The sequence below is a fragment of the Mesoplodon mirus genome, assembly GCF_964341445.2.
Source record: "Mesoplodon mirus genome assembly, chromosome: 3".
In the NCBI taxonomy this organism is placed as follows: Eukaryota; Metazoa; Chordata; class Mammalia; order Artiodactyla; family Ziphiidae; genus Mesoplodon; species Mesoplodon mirus.
Genome location: NC_138978.1, coordinates 58414614 through 58431972, shown reverse-complemented (window position 1 = coordinate 58431972; position 17359 = coordinate 58414614). Strand labels below are relative to the sequence as shown.

The window sequence follows — 17359 nt, the reverse complement described above, 5'->3', positions numbered from 1 at the left end:
CATTTTTCACAGAACTAGAACAAAAAATTTCAAAATTTGTTTGGAAAAACAAAAGACCCCGAATAGCCAAAGCAATCTTGAGAACGAAAAACGGAGCTGGAGGAATCAGGCTCCCTGACTTCAGACTATACTACAAAGCTACAGTAATTAAGGCAGTGTGGTACTGGCATAAAAACAGAAAGATAGATCAGTGGATCAGGATAGAAAGCCCAGAGATAAACCCACGCACATATGGCCAACTTATCTTTGATAAAGGAGGCAGGAATGTACAGTGGAGAAAGGACAGCCTCTTCAATAAGTGGTGCTGGGAAAACTGGACAGGGACATGTAAAAGTTTGAGATTAGATCATTCCCTAACACCATACACAAAAATAAGCTCAAAATGGATTAAAGACTTAAATGTAAGGCCAGAAACTATCAAACTCTTAGAGGAAAACATAGGTAGAACACTCTATGACATAAATCACAGCAAGATCCTTTTGGACCCACCTCCTAGAGAAATGGAAATAAAAACACAGATAAACAAATGGGACCTAATGAAACTTCAAAGCTTTTGCACAGCAAAGGAAACCATAAACAAGACCAAAAGACAACCGTCAGAATGGGAGAAAATATTTGCAAATGAAGCAACTGACAAAGGATTAATCTCCAAAATTTATAAGCAGCTCATGCAGCTCAATAGCAAAAAAAGAAACAACCCAATCCAAAAATGGGCAGAAGACTTAAATAGGCATTTCTCTAAAGAAGATATACAGACTGCCAACAAACACATGAAAGAATGCTCAACATCATTAATCATTAGAGAAATGCAAATCAAAACTACAATGAGATATCATCTCACACCAGTCAGAATGGCCATCATCAAGAAATCTAGAAACAATAAATGCTGGAGAGGGTGTGGAAAAAAGGGAACACTCTTGCACTGCTGGTGGGAATGTGAATTGGTACAGCCACTATGGAGAACGGTATGGAGGTTCCTTAAAAAACTACAAATAGAACTACCATATGACCCAGCAATCCCACTACTGGGCATATACCCTGAGAAAACCATAATTCAAAAAGAGTCATGTACCAAAATGTTCATCGCAGCTCTATTCACAATAGCCCGGAGATGGAAACAACCTAAGTGTCCATCATCGGATGAATGGATAAAGAAGATGTGGCACATATATACAATGGAATATTACTCAGCCATAAAAAGAAATGAAACTGAGCTATTTGTAATGAGGTGGATAGACCTAGAGTCTGTCATACAGAGTGAAGTAAGTCAGAAAGAGAAAGACAAATACCGTATGCCAACACATATATACGGAATTAAAAAAAAAATGTCATGAAGAACCTAGGGGTAAAACGGGAATAAAGACACAGACCTACTTGAGAATTGACTTGAGGATATGGGGAGGGGGAAGGGTAAGCTGCGACAAAGCGAAAGAGAGGCACGGACATATATACACTACCAAACGTAAGGTAGATAGATAGTGGGAAGCAGCCGCAGAGCACAGGGAGATCAGCTCGGTGCTTTGTGACCGCCTGGAGGGGTGGGATGGGGAGGGTGGGAGGGAGGGAGATGCATGAGGGAAGGGATATGGGAACAGATGTATATGTATGACTGATTCACTTTGTTATAAAGCAGAAACTAATAAAAAAAAAAAAAAGAAAAAAAAATAAATCCTTGCACTGCCTCTAAATAACTGTGTGAAGGTGGGCAAGTGGCTTAAAAATAAAATAAAATAAAATAAAGACTGTTATAAGAGACAAAGAAGGACAGTACATAATGACCAAAGGAACAATCCAAGAAGAAGATATAACAATTGTATATATATATATGCATCCAACACAGGACCACCTCAATATATAACCAAATGTTAACAGACATAAAAGGAGAACTTGACAGTAACATAATAATAGTGGGAGAGCTTAACACCCCACTTACATAAATGGACAGATCATCCAGACAGAAAATCAATAAGGAAACACAGGTCTTAAATGACACATTAGACCGGATGGACTTAATTGGTATTTATAGAACATTCCATCTGAAAGCAGCAGAATACACAGTCTTTTCAAGTACACATGGAACCATCTCCAGGATAGACCACTTGCTGGGGCACAAAGCAAGTCTCTGTAAATTTAAGAAAACTGAAATCATATCAAGCATCTTTTTCAACCACAAGACTATGAGATTAGAAATCAACTACAAGAAAATAACTTCAAAAAAACATAAAAATGTGGAGGCTAAACAGTATTCTACTAAACAACCAATGGATCACTGAAGAAATCAAAGAGGAAATCAAAAAAGTACCTAGAGACAAATGAAAATGAAAACACAATGATCCAAAACCTACGGAATGTAGCAAAAACAGTGCTAAGAGGGAAATTTACAGTGATAAAACCTGAGCTCAGGAAACAAGAAAAATCTCAAATAAACAACCTAAACTTACACCTAGAGCAACTAAAGAAAGAAGAACAAACAAAACCTGAAGTTAGCAGAAGGAAAGAAATCATAAAGATCAGAGCAGAAATAAATGGAATAGTAACTACGAAAACAATAGAAAAGATCAATGAAACTAAAATCTGGTTCTTAGAAAAGATAAACAAAATGGATAAACCTTTAGTTAGACTCATCAAGAAAAAAGGGAGAGGGCCCAAATCAATAAAATCAGAAATGAAAAAGGAGAAGTTACAACCAACACCACAGCAATACAAAGGACCATAAGAGACTACTACAAGCAACAATACGCCAATAAAATGGGCAACCTAGAAGAAATGAACAAATCTTAGAAAGGTACAATCTCCCAAGACTGAACCAGGAAGAAATAGAAAATATTAACAGACCAATTACAAGTACTGAAATTGAAACTGTGACTTAAAAACTCCCAACAAACAAAAGTCCAGGACCAGAAGGCTTCACAGGCAAACTCTATTAAACAGTTACAGAAGAGTTAACACGTTTCCTTTTGAAACTATTCCAAAAATTGCAGAGGAAGGAACAGTTCCAAACTCATTCTATGAGGCCACCATCACTGTGACACAAAAACCAGGCAAAGATTTCACAAAAAAAGAAAATTACAGGCCAATATCACTGATGAACCTAGACGCAAAACTCCTTAACAAAATACTGGCAAATTGAATCCAACAATACATTAAAAAGATCATACACCAGATCAAGTGGGATTTATCCCAGGGATGCAAGGATTTTTCAATATCCACAAATCATTCAGTGTGATACACCACATCAACAAATTGAAGAATAAAAACCATATACTCATATCAATAGATACAGAAAAAGCTTTTGATAAAATTCAACATCGAATTATGATAAAAACTCTCCAGGGCTTCCCTGGTGGCGCAGTGGTTGAGAGTCCGCTTTCCGATGCAGGGGACACGGGTTCAGGCCCCGGTCCGGGAAGATCCCACACGCCGCGGAGCGGCTAGGCCCGTGAGCCATGGCCACTGAGCCTGCAAGTCCGGAGCCTGTGCTCTGCAATGGGAGAGGCCACAACAGTGAGAGGCCCGCGTACTGCAAAAAAAAAAAAAAAAAAAAAAAAACTCTCCATAAAGTGGGCATAGAGGGAACCTACCTCAACATAATAGTGGCCATATATAACAAACCCACAGCTAACATCATACTCAGCAGTGAAAAGCTGAAAGCATTTCCTCTGAGATCAGGAACAAGACAAAGATGTCCACTCTCGCCACTTTTATTCAACATAGTTTTGGAAGTTCTAGCCATGACAATCAGAGAAGAAAAGGAAATAAAAGGAATACAAATTGGATGGGCTTCCCTGGTGGTGCAGTGGTTGAGAGTCCACCTGCCTATGCAGGGGACACGGGTTCGTGCCCCAGTCCGGGAAGATCCCACATGCCGCGGAGTGGCTGGGCCTGTGAGCCATGGCCACTGAGCCTGCGCGTCCGGAGCCTGTGCTCCGCAATGGGAGAGGCCACAACAGTGAGAGGCCTGCGTACTGCAAAAAAAAAAAAAAAAAGGAATACAAATTGGAAAAGAAGTAAAACTTTCACTGTTTGCAGATGACATGATGCTATACATAAAAAATCCTAAAGACACTACCAGAAAACTACTAGAGCTCATCAATGAATTCAGTAAAGTTGCAGGATACAAAATGTATACACGGAAATATGTTGCATTTCTATTCACTAACAACGAAAAATCAGAGAGAAACTAAGGAAATAATCCCATTTACCATCACATCAAAAAGGATAAAATACCTAGGAATAAACCTATCTAAGGAAGCAAAAGACCTGTACTCTGAAAACTATAAGACGCTGATGAAAGAAATTGAAGATGACACAAACAGATGTGTTCTTGGACTGGAAGAATCAATACTGTCAAAATGACTATAGTACCCAAGGCAGTCTACAGATTTAATGCAATCCCTATCAAATTACTAATGGCATTTTTCACAGAACTAGAACAAAAAATTTTTAAATTTGTATGGAAACACAAGAGACCTGAAATAGCCAAAGCCATCTTGAGAAAGAAAAACAGAGGTGGAGGAATCAGACTCCCTGACTTCAGACTATACTACAAAACTACAATCAACAAAACAGTATCAGACTGGCACAAAAACAGAAATACAGATCAGTGGAACAGGATAGAAAGCCCAGAAATAAACCCACACACATATGGTCAATTAATCTATGACAAAGGAGTCAAGAATGTACAATGGAGTAAAGACAGTCTCTTCAATAAGTGGTGCTTGGAAAACTGGACAGCTACATGTAAAAGAATCAAATCAGAACACTCTCTAACACATACACAAAAATAAAGTCAAAATGGATTAAAGACCTAATATAAAATTGGATACTCTAAAACTCCTAGAGGAAAACATAAGGCAGAATAGTCTTTGACATAAATCACAGCAATATCTTTTTGGATCTGTCTTCTAGAGTAATGGAAATAAAAACAAAAATAAACAAATGGGACCTAATTAAACTTAAAGGCTTTTGTACAGCAAAGGAAACCATAAGCAAAACAAAAAAAGAACCTACAGAATGGGAGAAAATTTTGCAAATGATGTGAGCAAAAAGGGATTAATCGTACAAGTATACAAACAGCTCTACAGTTCAACATTAAAAAACAACAACCCAATCAAAAAATGGGCATGAGATCTAAATAGACAGTTCTCCAAAGAAGACTTATATATGGCCAACACACACATGAAAACTGCTCCACATTGCTAATTATTAGAGAAATGCAAATCAAAGCTACGTTGAGGTATCACCACACACCAGTCAGAATGACCATCATGAAAAAGCGTACAAACGATAAATGCTGGAGAAGGTGTGGAGAAAAAGGAACCCTCCTACACTGTTGTTGGGAATGTACATTGGTACAGCAACTATGGAGAAATGTATGCTGCTTCCTTAAAAAACTAAAAATAGAGCTACCATATGATCCTGTAATCCCACTCCTGGGCATATACCCAGAGAAAACTATAATTCAAAAAGATACATGTACCCCAATGTTCACTGCAGCACTATTTACAATAGCCAAGACATGGAAGTAACCTAAATGTCCATCAAGAGATGAATGGATAAAGAAGATGTGGCATACATATACAATAGAATACTACTCAGCCATTAAAAAAGAGTGAAATAATGCCATTTGCAGCAACATGGATGGACCTAGAGATTATCATACTAAGTGAAGTAAGCAAGACAGAGAAAGACAAATATCATATGATATCACTTATATGTGGAATCTTAAAAAAAATGGTACAAATGAGCTTATATTCAAAACAGAAATAGACCCATAGATATAGAAAACAAATTTACAGTTACTAAAAGGGAAAGCAGGGGGAGGGACAAATTAGGCATTTGGGTTTAACATATACACACTACTGTATTTAAAACAGATAACTAACAAGGACTTACCATATAGTGCAGAGAAATATACTCGATATTTTGTAATAACATATAAGGGAAAAGAATCTTGAAAAGACTACATATATAACAGAATCACTTTACGGTACACCTGAAACTAACACAACATTGTAAATCAACTATACTTCAATACAAAAAAAAAAACCACACTAAAAAAAAAAAAACGCTTGTTTATAACCTTTGCCCATTTTTCTGTTGCTCTCTGTTTTTTCTTACTGATCCATAAGTGGTCTTTACATATTATAAATATTCTGTTTTATGCATTGAAAATATTTTCCCTCAGTTTGCAAAAGTCAGTGTATTTTTATCTCTGTTTATAATGTCGTTAGCTATAGAGAAGTCTTAAGAAGTTTATGTAGTTTAATGTGTCATGCTTTTCTCATGGTTTCTAGGATTTGTTGTTTTTAGAAAAGCCTTTCTCACCACACCCATAAAAGTTCTATTAGATTTTCTTTTTAGCATTAAAATTTTTTGCATTTGTAATCGATCAAGAATTTACTTCACATATGACTTGAGGTAGCAATCTAACTTATTCCTTTCTAAAATGTTAATTTGTCCGTGCATTATTTTTATAGTAAAAAATTAGATCCAACTAAAATATTGAACAATACAGGAATTAAGTTTATTATTCAGTCATTAAAAATTATATTTTGAAGAATGTTTAATATTGCAGAAATAAATGTATTATGTCATTTTAAGTAAAAATATATAAAACTTTGTGTAATAACTCAACTATGTAGATAAAATGCATACATAGAAGAAGGAAATAAATTTGGTTAAATATAGAGAATAGTATCTCTCTGAATTAGGATTCAGGTGATAATTTTTTTCCGCCTTTTAATATTTTCCCCAATAAGCATGCTTACTTTTATAATCGTAACAAAGTGATTAAAAAGAAACATTATTAAACACTAACAAAGAACAAGGTTAATGGGGACAGAACCTGTGATGATAAAAATTTCATTTGTTCCTTACCATTTGGATGAAAAGGAATTGTTCTAAATTTCACAACCGGAGGGACAAAATTATACTCCAATGTAAAATTTATTCTCAGTTGGAAGAATGATCCTGTGATACAAAAAGAAACATTTTTACTAAAGTGTCATGTTGAACTGATTAACTGTAACCTAACACTGAAGTTTATTCCTACAGTTTAGCCTCCCCAAGGTCCCTAGAGTTTTATTATATTAATAAGTAAATTGGATTATAGGATGCCTAGACTCCTCTAGATGGTGTAATAGACTCCTCACAATCTAATTCCATGTTTTCAGCCACATTCCCACCAGTCCTTTCTACCCACTGACCCTGTCCCCCTAACACCCGGCCCCTTCACTGTGTAACTCATCTTTACTGAACTCACTGCTCCAGAACCCTCTCCTGCCACCTCATGTCAGGCTGTTTACTCTGCCTGGATTTCCTTCTGATTCTAAACCTGGTGAATTCTCACACATTCTTTAGGACCCAACTCAAGTGACACTTCCTTGGGAAGCCGTTCCTGACTCTACAAGGCAAAATTAACTAATCACTGTCTCCTCGGTTTTCCATTCAAAATCCATAATAGAACATGTTATATTTTATTGTAATTGTCCACTTACATGTTTTTCTCCCCCACCTCACTAAACAAATAATCTTGTTAATCTGCAACTGTAAGAGTGCATGGTCATTAAAGCTTATAGTGGTCTAGTTTGCTTGAGAATTTGATTTATGGAAATTTGTGGGAAAATCATAGAGGAAAAAAATGAGACATAATTGTGGGATTTTTCTGCCAATAGGCATTTTGTTAGCTATTCTCTGATTTCATGGAAGACTGTTAGATGATATTCTCAATTGATATGCTTTCCTGTGTGTGCTTCTTAAAAACATGATAACATTAAGATTGGGCATAAAGAAAAATTCAAACCTGAAATTTCCATCCATGTTGACAAATGGCAAAAAATTAAGCCATATAATGAAAAAAATAACATGTAAATACTTTAGGAATTCTAGAAAATTTATACAATGCAACCTTAAAGAAAATAGGCTAATAATACAAAGACTTTTAAAGAAGTAAATTAGTTTTGAAAGCACAAACCATGCCAAACTGTATTCTGTAGACCATCAATATCAACTTCCCATTGCATCATACCTTCACTTACAGGAAAGCCAGTAATACCCTTTAAGTAAGAAAAATTAAAGCAGAAAAAAGATTAAATATTTATTGCAGCTTGGAAAATCAGATATTAGATTACAATGAATTCCAAAAGCTCTACGTTTTCTTTCTCTGATAAATTTTTTTTTGATTTTGGGAAGGTGTTATATATCGCCTTATTACAGAGAAGTTAAGATAGATTCCAGGAAACACATGCAATAGCAAATTTTAAATAAATCAGTAGTGTAGTGTGCAAATCACAAGTGGGACAGTAAGGTCAAGACTAGAATGTGTGGCTTATGTAAGACAACAGATAATTTAAGACTCAAATTCAAAATGAAAGAAATAGTTGGAAAGCTTGCATTTCTTCAAAGATTTTAAAAAACATATGGATGCTATATAAGGCATGAAGTAAGAAAATTTTCATTAAGAAAAACACAACTCTAAAATTATGCTCATATATAAAAATAAAATTTTCCTACACTTGAGGTATTATTCCAATGGAGGGACAAAAATGTATTTCATAGAATAAGGTTATTGGTTATGCTGAGGAATACACTTAAATATAGTCAATAAATACTTCTGAGCAACCACATAGTTATTAGGTATGTTAAGTGCTAGTCTGGATAACCATTACATCTCTATTATCTACATTATCTATATTTACCTGACACTTCTCCCTTCAACAGATTTTCTTTCAACAGAAAGCCACAAAATTCAGGTGGAGCAGAAACAATATCAAATGTTACTTTCATACCTCTCAGATGTTTGTTGTTGAACTCAATAATTGTTCCCGACATCTCCTCTTAAGGCAATACTTCTATGGCAGGAGCGGAAAGACAGCAATGCCATTGAACTACACCCTATGCAGCTGTTGGTAAGCATGCTACACCCTCTTTCTATGCACGGCTTTCTATTCTTTCTAAGTACACCCTCGTCCCTTCCATTTTTAAATTCTCCATATTGTATGTGATGAAACAGCCTATGGCAACCACTGAACAGCCTATGAACACTGAAACCTCATTGGTGGCATTCGGGGCAAAGCCTTCCTCTGTGTTAAAATTATAAGGGAAAGGCGCTTCTGTGTTATATGTGACAGAAGTTGGCAAAAAGTGCACTAGACAGGAAGTAGTAGAAAACCCTGTGATGGAATCCTGCGGCCAAATATTTACTGACCCTTTCTGAGGCTTAGGTTTCTGGTAGGTAAAACAAAACACTACAAACTTATTTTGTAGTACTGTAATTAATGAGTGCAACCCTGGACCTACTAGTCACTTACTACCTGATAGACCCTGATATTCAGGGCTTAAATGCCCATAAATTACTCAGCATAGTGTGCTCAATATTGTTAACTATTATTATGAAGTACAAATAGTTGTTATTATTATGAAGTAGATTATTATACTGAAATAGGTTCATTAAACAAGTCTGTAGTGGCAAATTATGTTTAACTAAATTATACCTTATAGGATAAACACAGATTAAACTGCTTTTAAAAATTGGTACTCCAGTGAAACACACCCTCCAGGTCTCCAGTACTCACCTCATAATTGTTTTTCTTCAACTCTTGGAATTCTCTTTGCAGCAAGATGTAGGCTCTGCTGTACATGATAAGGCAGCAGAGTCTGGCACTTGTCCCCGCACTCCTAGGGTTCGCTCTGAGGCAGGTGTCTGAGGTTATGGGTCACCTTCCCGCACCTAGTTAACTGACATAAGTTACTTGCTTTCTCGACCGAGCCTCAGAACGCTGTGTGCTCCCAAGATAAGTGGCTCTAAGTTGGACATATAACAGTGACTTTTTTTGTCCTCTGACTCTTCTGAAGGAGGACTTCAGAAGGAAGACTTGAGCACTTTCTCAACTGCGGTGTGTCACTTCAGGGCCAGCCCACAGCCCATCTGAAGGCAAACTTGGACGAGCTTCTGGGACCACCCGTGTTGCTTGTGCGTGAAGCGGGCGTGAGAGGCGTAAGCGTAGGGCGGTCGTAGCCGGTTGTTGTCTCCGCTTTACAGGTGTAACTAACTGGGCGCCAGCTCTGCCGGAGGATGCCAATCGGTTGCCAAGCAACTGGACTGAGGGGGGACTAGAGTGAAGGAGGTGGGAGCTTCGCCGCTCCTCATCCAATCAGCGACGGGGGGCGGCCTCTGGAAACCTCCTCAGCCAATCATCCAACCAGTTCAGTTTGAAAGGCCAATGAGAGCCGTTGTTGAGGCCCCCTCCACCCCCGCGCCCCGTGAGCCCGCGAGATCCACCAACTTTGGATTCTACCCAGCTGGGGTGGCGGGGAGGAGGGGTGAAGTCAGAGGATCTAGCTAATAAGTCTTAAGTCAGAGAAGCCTTCACTCGAAATCCTTCTCCGAAATAATCTTTTCTTTTTCTTTGAATATCAGAAACCATCAGGTAATAAGTGACCAGTATTACAGGTCTGCGCTTATTTATAATAACTTATATGGCACGTTAGCGTTCACGATATGTTCGCATACCTTATTATGTCATCGAATCCTAGTTACTCTGGGAAAATGCTCCACAACAGGGAGCTACGTGAAATTCTCAGATTCCCATCTCTTGCCGGAGAGTTTTGCACCTGCTGTCCCTTCTGTCTAGACACTTACCACGTTCCTTCCATCCTTCCTCCCCACATTTTTCCTTCACTCATCCGTCAGATTTACCTTTGCCTATGATTCCTTATGGAATCCCCTAAGACAAGATTAGGCTCCTTTCTTGTGATCCTAGAGGACCCTGTTAGTATTTATCAGGCTGTATCACAATTGCCCATTGCATTCTCCATCCAGCCCACTGTGAGCTACTTAAAGGCTTTAATCTGACGGTGTCAACTACAGAAACTGGCATCCTTGCTCAGAGTGCTTTTTTTTCCTTACTATTTATTTACTAATTTTATGGAAACAGGGCATCAGGTCAATTAGTTCATTCATTCCACAAATATTTATTTAGCACTTCTCATGTGCTATGGAACAATAAAGATGAAGTGATGCCCTTTTGGCTCCAGTATTCAGTAAGTAAATATACAAAACCAAAACAAGTGTACAAAACAAAAATCATAATTTCAGATCACAAGTGTATATAGACAATAAAACAGTAATGTGATAGAGAGTAGGTAGTTAAGGGTTAGAAATGGTCAGGGAAGGCCTTGGTCAGGAGTGGACTTTGAGGTGACACATGAAAGATAAGATGAGAAGGAGCCAGCTATAAGAAATGTTGAGGGCAAAGAGTTCTGGGAAGAGGAAAACACAATAGTTCTCAGTCAGGGAAAAGCTAGGCTTCAAAAGGGAACCAGGGAGGGCCTGAGAGAACATGGCGGAGATGTGATTAGGATGGAGCCCTACACGGTGCGAAGTTTGGGTTTTATTTGAATAGAAATGGGAATCATTGAATGGCTTTAAGCATGAGAGTGTCATGCTCTGCTTTACATTTACAAAGTTACTCTGGCTGCCTTGTGGAGAATGGATTGTGCAGGAGACCATTTAGAAGGCTCCCATGGTCAATTTCATGTCCAGGTAGGGTAGCTTAGAAATTCCCAACAACATCTTAACTTTACTGACATTTGGCACAATAAAATGATTTGATTCTGTGTTTCATAGAACTGAATACAAAGGATTTTTTTCTATTAAAATATCAACTAGGACCTGAGATTGAATTTTGGGGGGCTCTCCTTCAGATGCCACCAGATTTTCACTTGGGTTTATGTAGGACTGGCAATGTATGGTGAAAGTGAAGAAAGGGCTGCTTCTGTGAGAAAGTAATGGACCCAATTTGGGGATATTAACTAGGTTTCTTGATGATACTGTGGTGGCCCTGTGGTCCTTCCTTCTACTCTGATAGGGGGAAACTGTGATAATAAATGCAGACCCCTTTGTTTTTTGTGTAAAATGTTACTCTAGGAGAAAATTATGTTAAAGTAAGAGAGAAAGATAAAATTAAAGCATTCTTTGTTCTGAAGTTTTAGAAATTGGTATACATATGGTACATTAGTGCAGTGAAAATCAAGCTGGTATATTCTCCTACGACCCCTCAAATCTATTGCTAGCCTTGCCCTCTCCTTGGGACTTCATAGTATACCCAGCTGCCTGGTTCTCACCAGGCTGTCTCAAGGACATTTCAAACTCAAAATATCCAAAAATAAACTCATTACCTTCCATCCTCTCAAGCAGCCTTCTATCCTGTTTGTTTTACCCAGTTTCTCAAGCTGGAAACTTGAAGTGTGCTCTGACTCCTCCTCTTCCTCATGACTTACATTTAATCACTTACCAAGACCTGCTGCTTTTCTAGCTTCTTCTCACACCTTATCACCAGTGCCCAAGCGCACAGCCTTGCGATCTCTTGCTAGAACACAGAACATCTTTATACTATATTCCCTGTCTCCACACTTTCCTGTCATAATACTTGACAGTAATTATTTAAACTAAACATGTGATCATGTAATTCTCTGCTTAAAATACTTCAAGGAATCCCCTTCATCTCTCCAGCTTATTCTGCCTCCATCTACAGAGTTTTAAATGTGGATTGACTTCTCGGGGTGTGGGTAGGGTGGCTGGAATTGTGGACAACTTTGTATGTGTCTGTATATCTATGTGTATGTGTGTGCACATAGACTTTTTTTTTTTTTTGGTAGAACAGGGGCCATGGAATTCATTAATTTTAATAATAGCCTGTGATGTAAAAAGCTTAAGAAACTATGCACTAACAGTACAAAGGATTGAAAAGAGAAATGTTGCATTATATTTCTTATGGTAGGCAGAATTCTAAGATGACCTCCAAGAGCTCCACCCCCTGCATAATCCTCAGCACTGTGAATAAGATAGATTTTTCTCCTGTGATTAAGTTGACTTATGTGGCATAGTTGACTTTAAGAAAGGGAGATTATCTTGGGTGAGCCTGACCTAATCTGGTGAGCCCTTAAATGGGACTGGGCTCTTCCTAAGGCGAGTAATTGAAAGCATGAGAGGGATTCCACGTGAGGGAGATCCTCTGTTGACACTTTTGAAAATGGAAGGGGCCAGGAGGCAAGGAATTTAGGCAGCCTCTAGGAGCTGAGAGTGGCTGCTGGCTGACAACCAGCAAGAGAATCAGGGCCCCAGTCCTACAACCATAGCAACTGAATTGTGGGACAAACACATGAGCTTGGAAGAGGACCTGAACTTCAAATTAGAACATAACCTGGCCAATACTTGTGAGACCCTGAGCAGACAATTCAGGCGTGCCATACCGAGATATGACCGAGAGAGCTGTGGGCTAATAAATGGTATTGTTTTAAGATATTAAGTCTGTGGTATTTTGTTATGCAGCAATAGCTAACTTATACTACTTCTTACCCAGAGTGCACAGCTACTGACCAAGACAAGCTTTGTGGCACAAGGTCAGTCACTTACTGAGCTGGATTTACCTGATTTAGTGTGGAAAGAACTTGGGACCAGTTGATAGACATTAACATATGGCTTTAGACAGGGTTAGGGGATAACATGGGTATGGCATCCTGAAAAATGAAGTGAACCAAGGCTCATGCACAAGTTTTCATCATCCTCGGTGAGCAAGGCACCTGACAGTCTATTTTATTAAACATTTGCAAAGTTACTGAGGCCATCTCCAGCTTTAACAACCAAGAATCCCCTCCCCCTCTTTTTAAAAACAATTCTTTCCCTCAGGAGTGGAACAGATGTTTTCGTTTTACTTAAACTAAAAGACTGTTTTTCTCATCCACCAGGAATATGTACCCGTACAAAGTGTTAACCTCATTTGGATTTGAACCCCCATCCTCAAGAGCAAAAGAAGGCTGAGGATCGCCAAATGTCAGCTCAGCTGTGAGAAGCGTTTTAAATCATATTTTGACGTATGTTACACTGTTAACTAGAAAATGAAGTGCAGCACACATGCTTCTAGTAACTCTGGTTTCAAATCATATGATCCCTTCTTTGTCTTGAAGACCTTTTGATGTGTGTTCCCAATATTGAGTTTCTCTGCTTTTAATAATCTTATATTCCTTCCTCAATATAAATGTCATGAAAAATACTGAATGCTAATCTTCAAAGATCAAACAGGAAGAAAGAGGTAGGCAGCATAGTTCAGTGACTTGAATTCCTGAAATTTCTCATTTAAAGATTTTATTTTAGCTTATAAAAGTCTAGGCTCAAAGAAACGCTTGGTTCCCCTTTGTAAGGTTGAAGTTGCAGACTCCCCCAAATTTCAGAATTGTGTTAGCTGTAAAATAATTTGGTCTCTCCCTGTCAGGTACCTGAGATGCAGGGGCCCCTTGATCACTATTTATATCTATATTTGTGTCTACCTAACAGAGGGGGACTCAAAATCAATACATGCTGGCTTTTATTTCACCTTCTTTGCTTTAGCTAGGGCGACCCAGAGTCCAGGTTTGCCTGGGACTGGGGGAACTCATAGGAAAAAGGACTTTGAGGGCTAAAACTGGCATAATCCCTGGTAAACTGGCATCACTGGCTATCCTAGCTTGGGCTTCAAGAACCTTTTTAGGGTGGTAGTTGTATAGACAATTTGGTAACAGCTGTTTGTTTTTGGAGTTGGTGTTTAAAGGTTTGTGTCTATTTGTTTTTCATGGCAGGCTGGTGCCCAGACCTCGTAATCATAGTTCTGAAACATCATGCCCAGAATTACATCAGGAGAGGATTTTAGCGATGCCTGTGATGAAGGAATGCTTTGCCTGCTTGGGTACTTTACTTGCGCTGAAGTGTTTTAGGAGAATCATGTCTCCTTTCACTTTGTTCCCAAAATGGGAACACCAATCACTGAGAGATAATGCATTTCATAATATCTAAGTACGACTGTGACTGTTAAGTGCGTGTGTGTGTGTGTGTGTGTGTGTGTGTGTGTTGGGGGCAGGGGGACTGGTTAAAGGATATAATTATTCTAGGCTTCTTTCACATATATATCTACAAAGGCGGACCAAGCTTTTAATATACCTTTGCATAGTGCTCTCATTTGCCCCCTGGGGAGTTCCAGAATTTCAACATGGGAGAAGCTTTGAGTTGGCAATCAGCTTGGAGGGGGTGTAAGGGATGACATATGGTTTACGGATAGCTTAGCGATGTGTCTTGAAGCTGTTTTTACTTAGTGTGTGTTTATTAGGGGTGGTTTGAAGGGAGATGATGAAACATTCATGGGTTAAGCCCACTCCCACTTCACTGGCACCAGTATGGAGTGTTCTACGTTATGGCATGTGCATGAATAATTAAGTAGGATATTTGTGCTCTAAATATTGTACCACATTAGAAAATAATGTATTGCTTTATAAAAATTGTTTAAAACACATTGAATAATGATAGCAACATTGTCACTTTTTGAGCACCTCCTTTGAGCCAGATACTTCTCATATATTTGTATATGTTCTCATTAAATGCTTATATCAACTCTGAAAGACAGGTATTAGAGAAAACTGATAAAATTGTATATACTATGTTTTTGAGAACTTTTGTGTCAGGCACTCTTCTCTGCAACTCATTTACGTTACTTAGCTTCAATTCTATGAAGTGGATACATTTTCAGATGAAGAAACAGCAGTTCAGTAACTTGTGTAAATTCACATGGTTACCAAAAGGTGAAGGCGAGATTTATACCCAGGCTGTCTGACATTAGAACCTTTACTCTCAACCTCTATGCTACATTTATACCATTTTACGGATAAGGAAGTAGAGATTGCTTTACTTACTCAAGGTCATCCGGATCACGGGCAGGAGCAGTTGAAAAGTACATGTGCCTGCGCCATTCTCCTCATCCAGGGTCCATGAAGGGGGGGCAGGCGGTGGACATATAGTGTCAGATGCTATGTCTGAGGAATTTATAGATTTTATGGTCACTTTTATGGCACATTCTGGGGTGGTCTTGAGAACTTAGAATTTTAAAAATCTCCCCAGACAATTGTGATAATGACCGGGTTTGGCAACTATTGCCCTATTGTAGGGCTGGCTAATAAGTTTCATCCCTGGTGCTATTCTTGACTGATTAGTAGGTTATCTAGAGCAATATGTTGAAACTGTTAAGGCTAAATCTGAGCTCAGCTGGGAAGAGCACCAGTTAGTGATTAGCCACAAACACAGGAAAGAAGGGCGCTGGTGCCCTGGGTTTGCTATACTGACTCTATGTACTCAGGGCTTCAGCTGGGCTGGGGATTGTGTTATTGTCCCCAACTATTCACCTCCTTCCCTGGAAGAAGGTTCTGCCTCCTTGCCCGTGACTGGGACGGTGTGGCTTGCAGTGCCTCTCAGTAGGTCAAGATTCATCCATGTCCTACGGTCAGCTTTGGCCTCAGAATTTGTGTTGACCAAGAGAACGTGAGAGGTGGACGTGATATACAGCATGTCTGAGTGCAGGTTTTATGAGTGACTGTTTCAGTTCTGCCTCTTGCTCTTTTCCCTGTGCCATGAGAACAGTGTGTCCTGCAGGGACCTGGGAGCAGCTACAGCAGCTGACCCACCTCTGCTGACTGACATGAGTGAGAAATGAACATTGGCTCCTGCAAGGCAAGCTGCTGAGATTTTGCAGTTATTACTGCAGCCAGGCTGACCAATACGACTAATACACTCCATTTCCAGAGTGACTGGAAGTACAATTCAGTCCTAAACTGTCATTTGCCTTAATATTAGTTTTAGTCTTATCAGGTTGACTCTTAGTAAACTACCGAGATCATGCCATTGGGGAGTTTCAGCTCCCTTCAAGTGATTCTAAGGGGCAGAGACTCAAAAGAAACCTTTCAGGGAACTGTGCTAGGATGGACCCCAATGATAACTGGAATTACATCCCTAATGCCCAAGGGCTGCAATGGCTGAGGAGCCCCGTCATAGAATGGAGCCTGATCTCCACCTATTTCTGATGCAAATTACATGTGCCTCTACGGCCATGGAGAGCTTGAGCATTAATCTATGTCTTTGTGCAGCCAGTTCTGTAGTTTCGTGTGTGTCTTTGAATTTACATCCAAGAACATAGGTCCATGAAGATTGACCTTTAGAACCACTTTTCTGCAAATTGAATATCCCCTTATTTCAGCATGTTGACCTCTTGAGATATTGACCTTTTAACAAGTGTAAGTACAGTAATGCCCTATCTGATCTTAGGAGTCGTTCTCCTAATTTAACCATTTGGGGATAAGAATAGCTACTAACCTGGTCAGTTGGGTGAGGATCAGTGTCACGTCGGGCCTGGTCAGCAAATGTCATAGTCCTCGTGTGAATAAGCAAGTCATAGGTGCCTAGGATTCAAGTAGTCATAAATAGGCAAGCAGACCTTCTCCCTGTACGTCTCTGTTGTGAAGCCTTCCCAGCCGAATTTCCCAGAGGATTACGCCGACCTTG

General features: G+C 39.0%; 1 protein-coding gene across 1 annotated transcript in view; it reads right to left on the bottom strand.

The window, feature by feature from the left end:
* UBE2U (ubiquitin conjugating enzyme E2 U) overlaps nt 1-9641 on the bottom strand; it is a gene marked incomplete at both ends in the record, with an annotated part of 48513 nt that extends 38872 nt beyond the window's left edge. The window contains 3 exon segments of the mRNA XM_082613676.1: nt 6880-6972; nt 7976-8057; nt 9576-9641. Coding sequence (XP_082469802.1) covers nt 6880-6972; nt 7976-8057; nt 9576-9641 — 241 coding nt within the window.
* Nucleotides 9642-17359: the final 7718 nt, after the last annotated feature.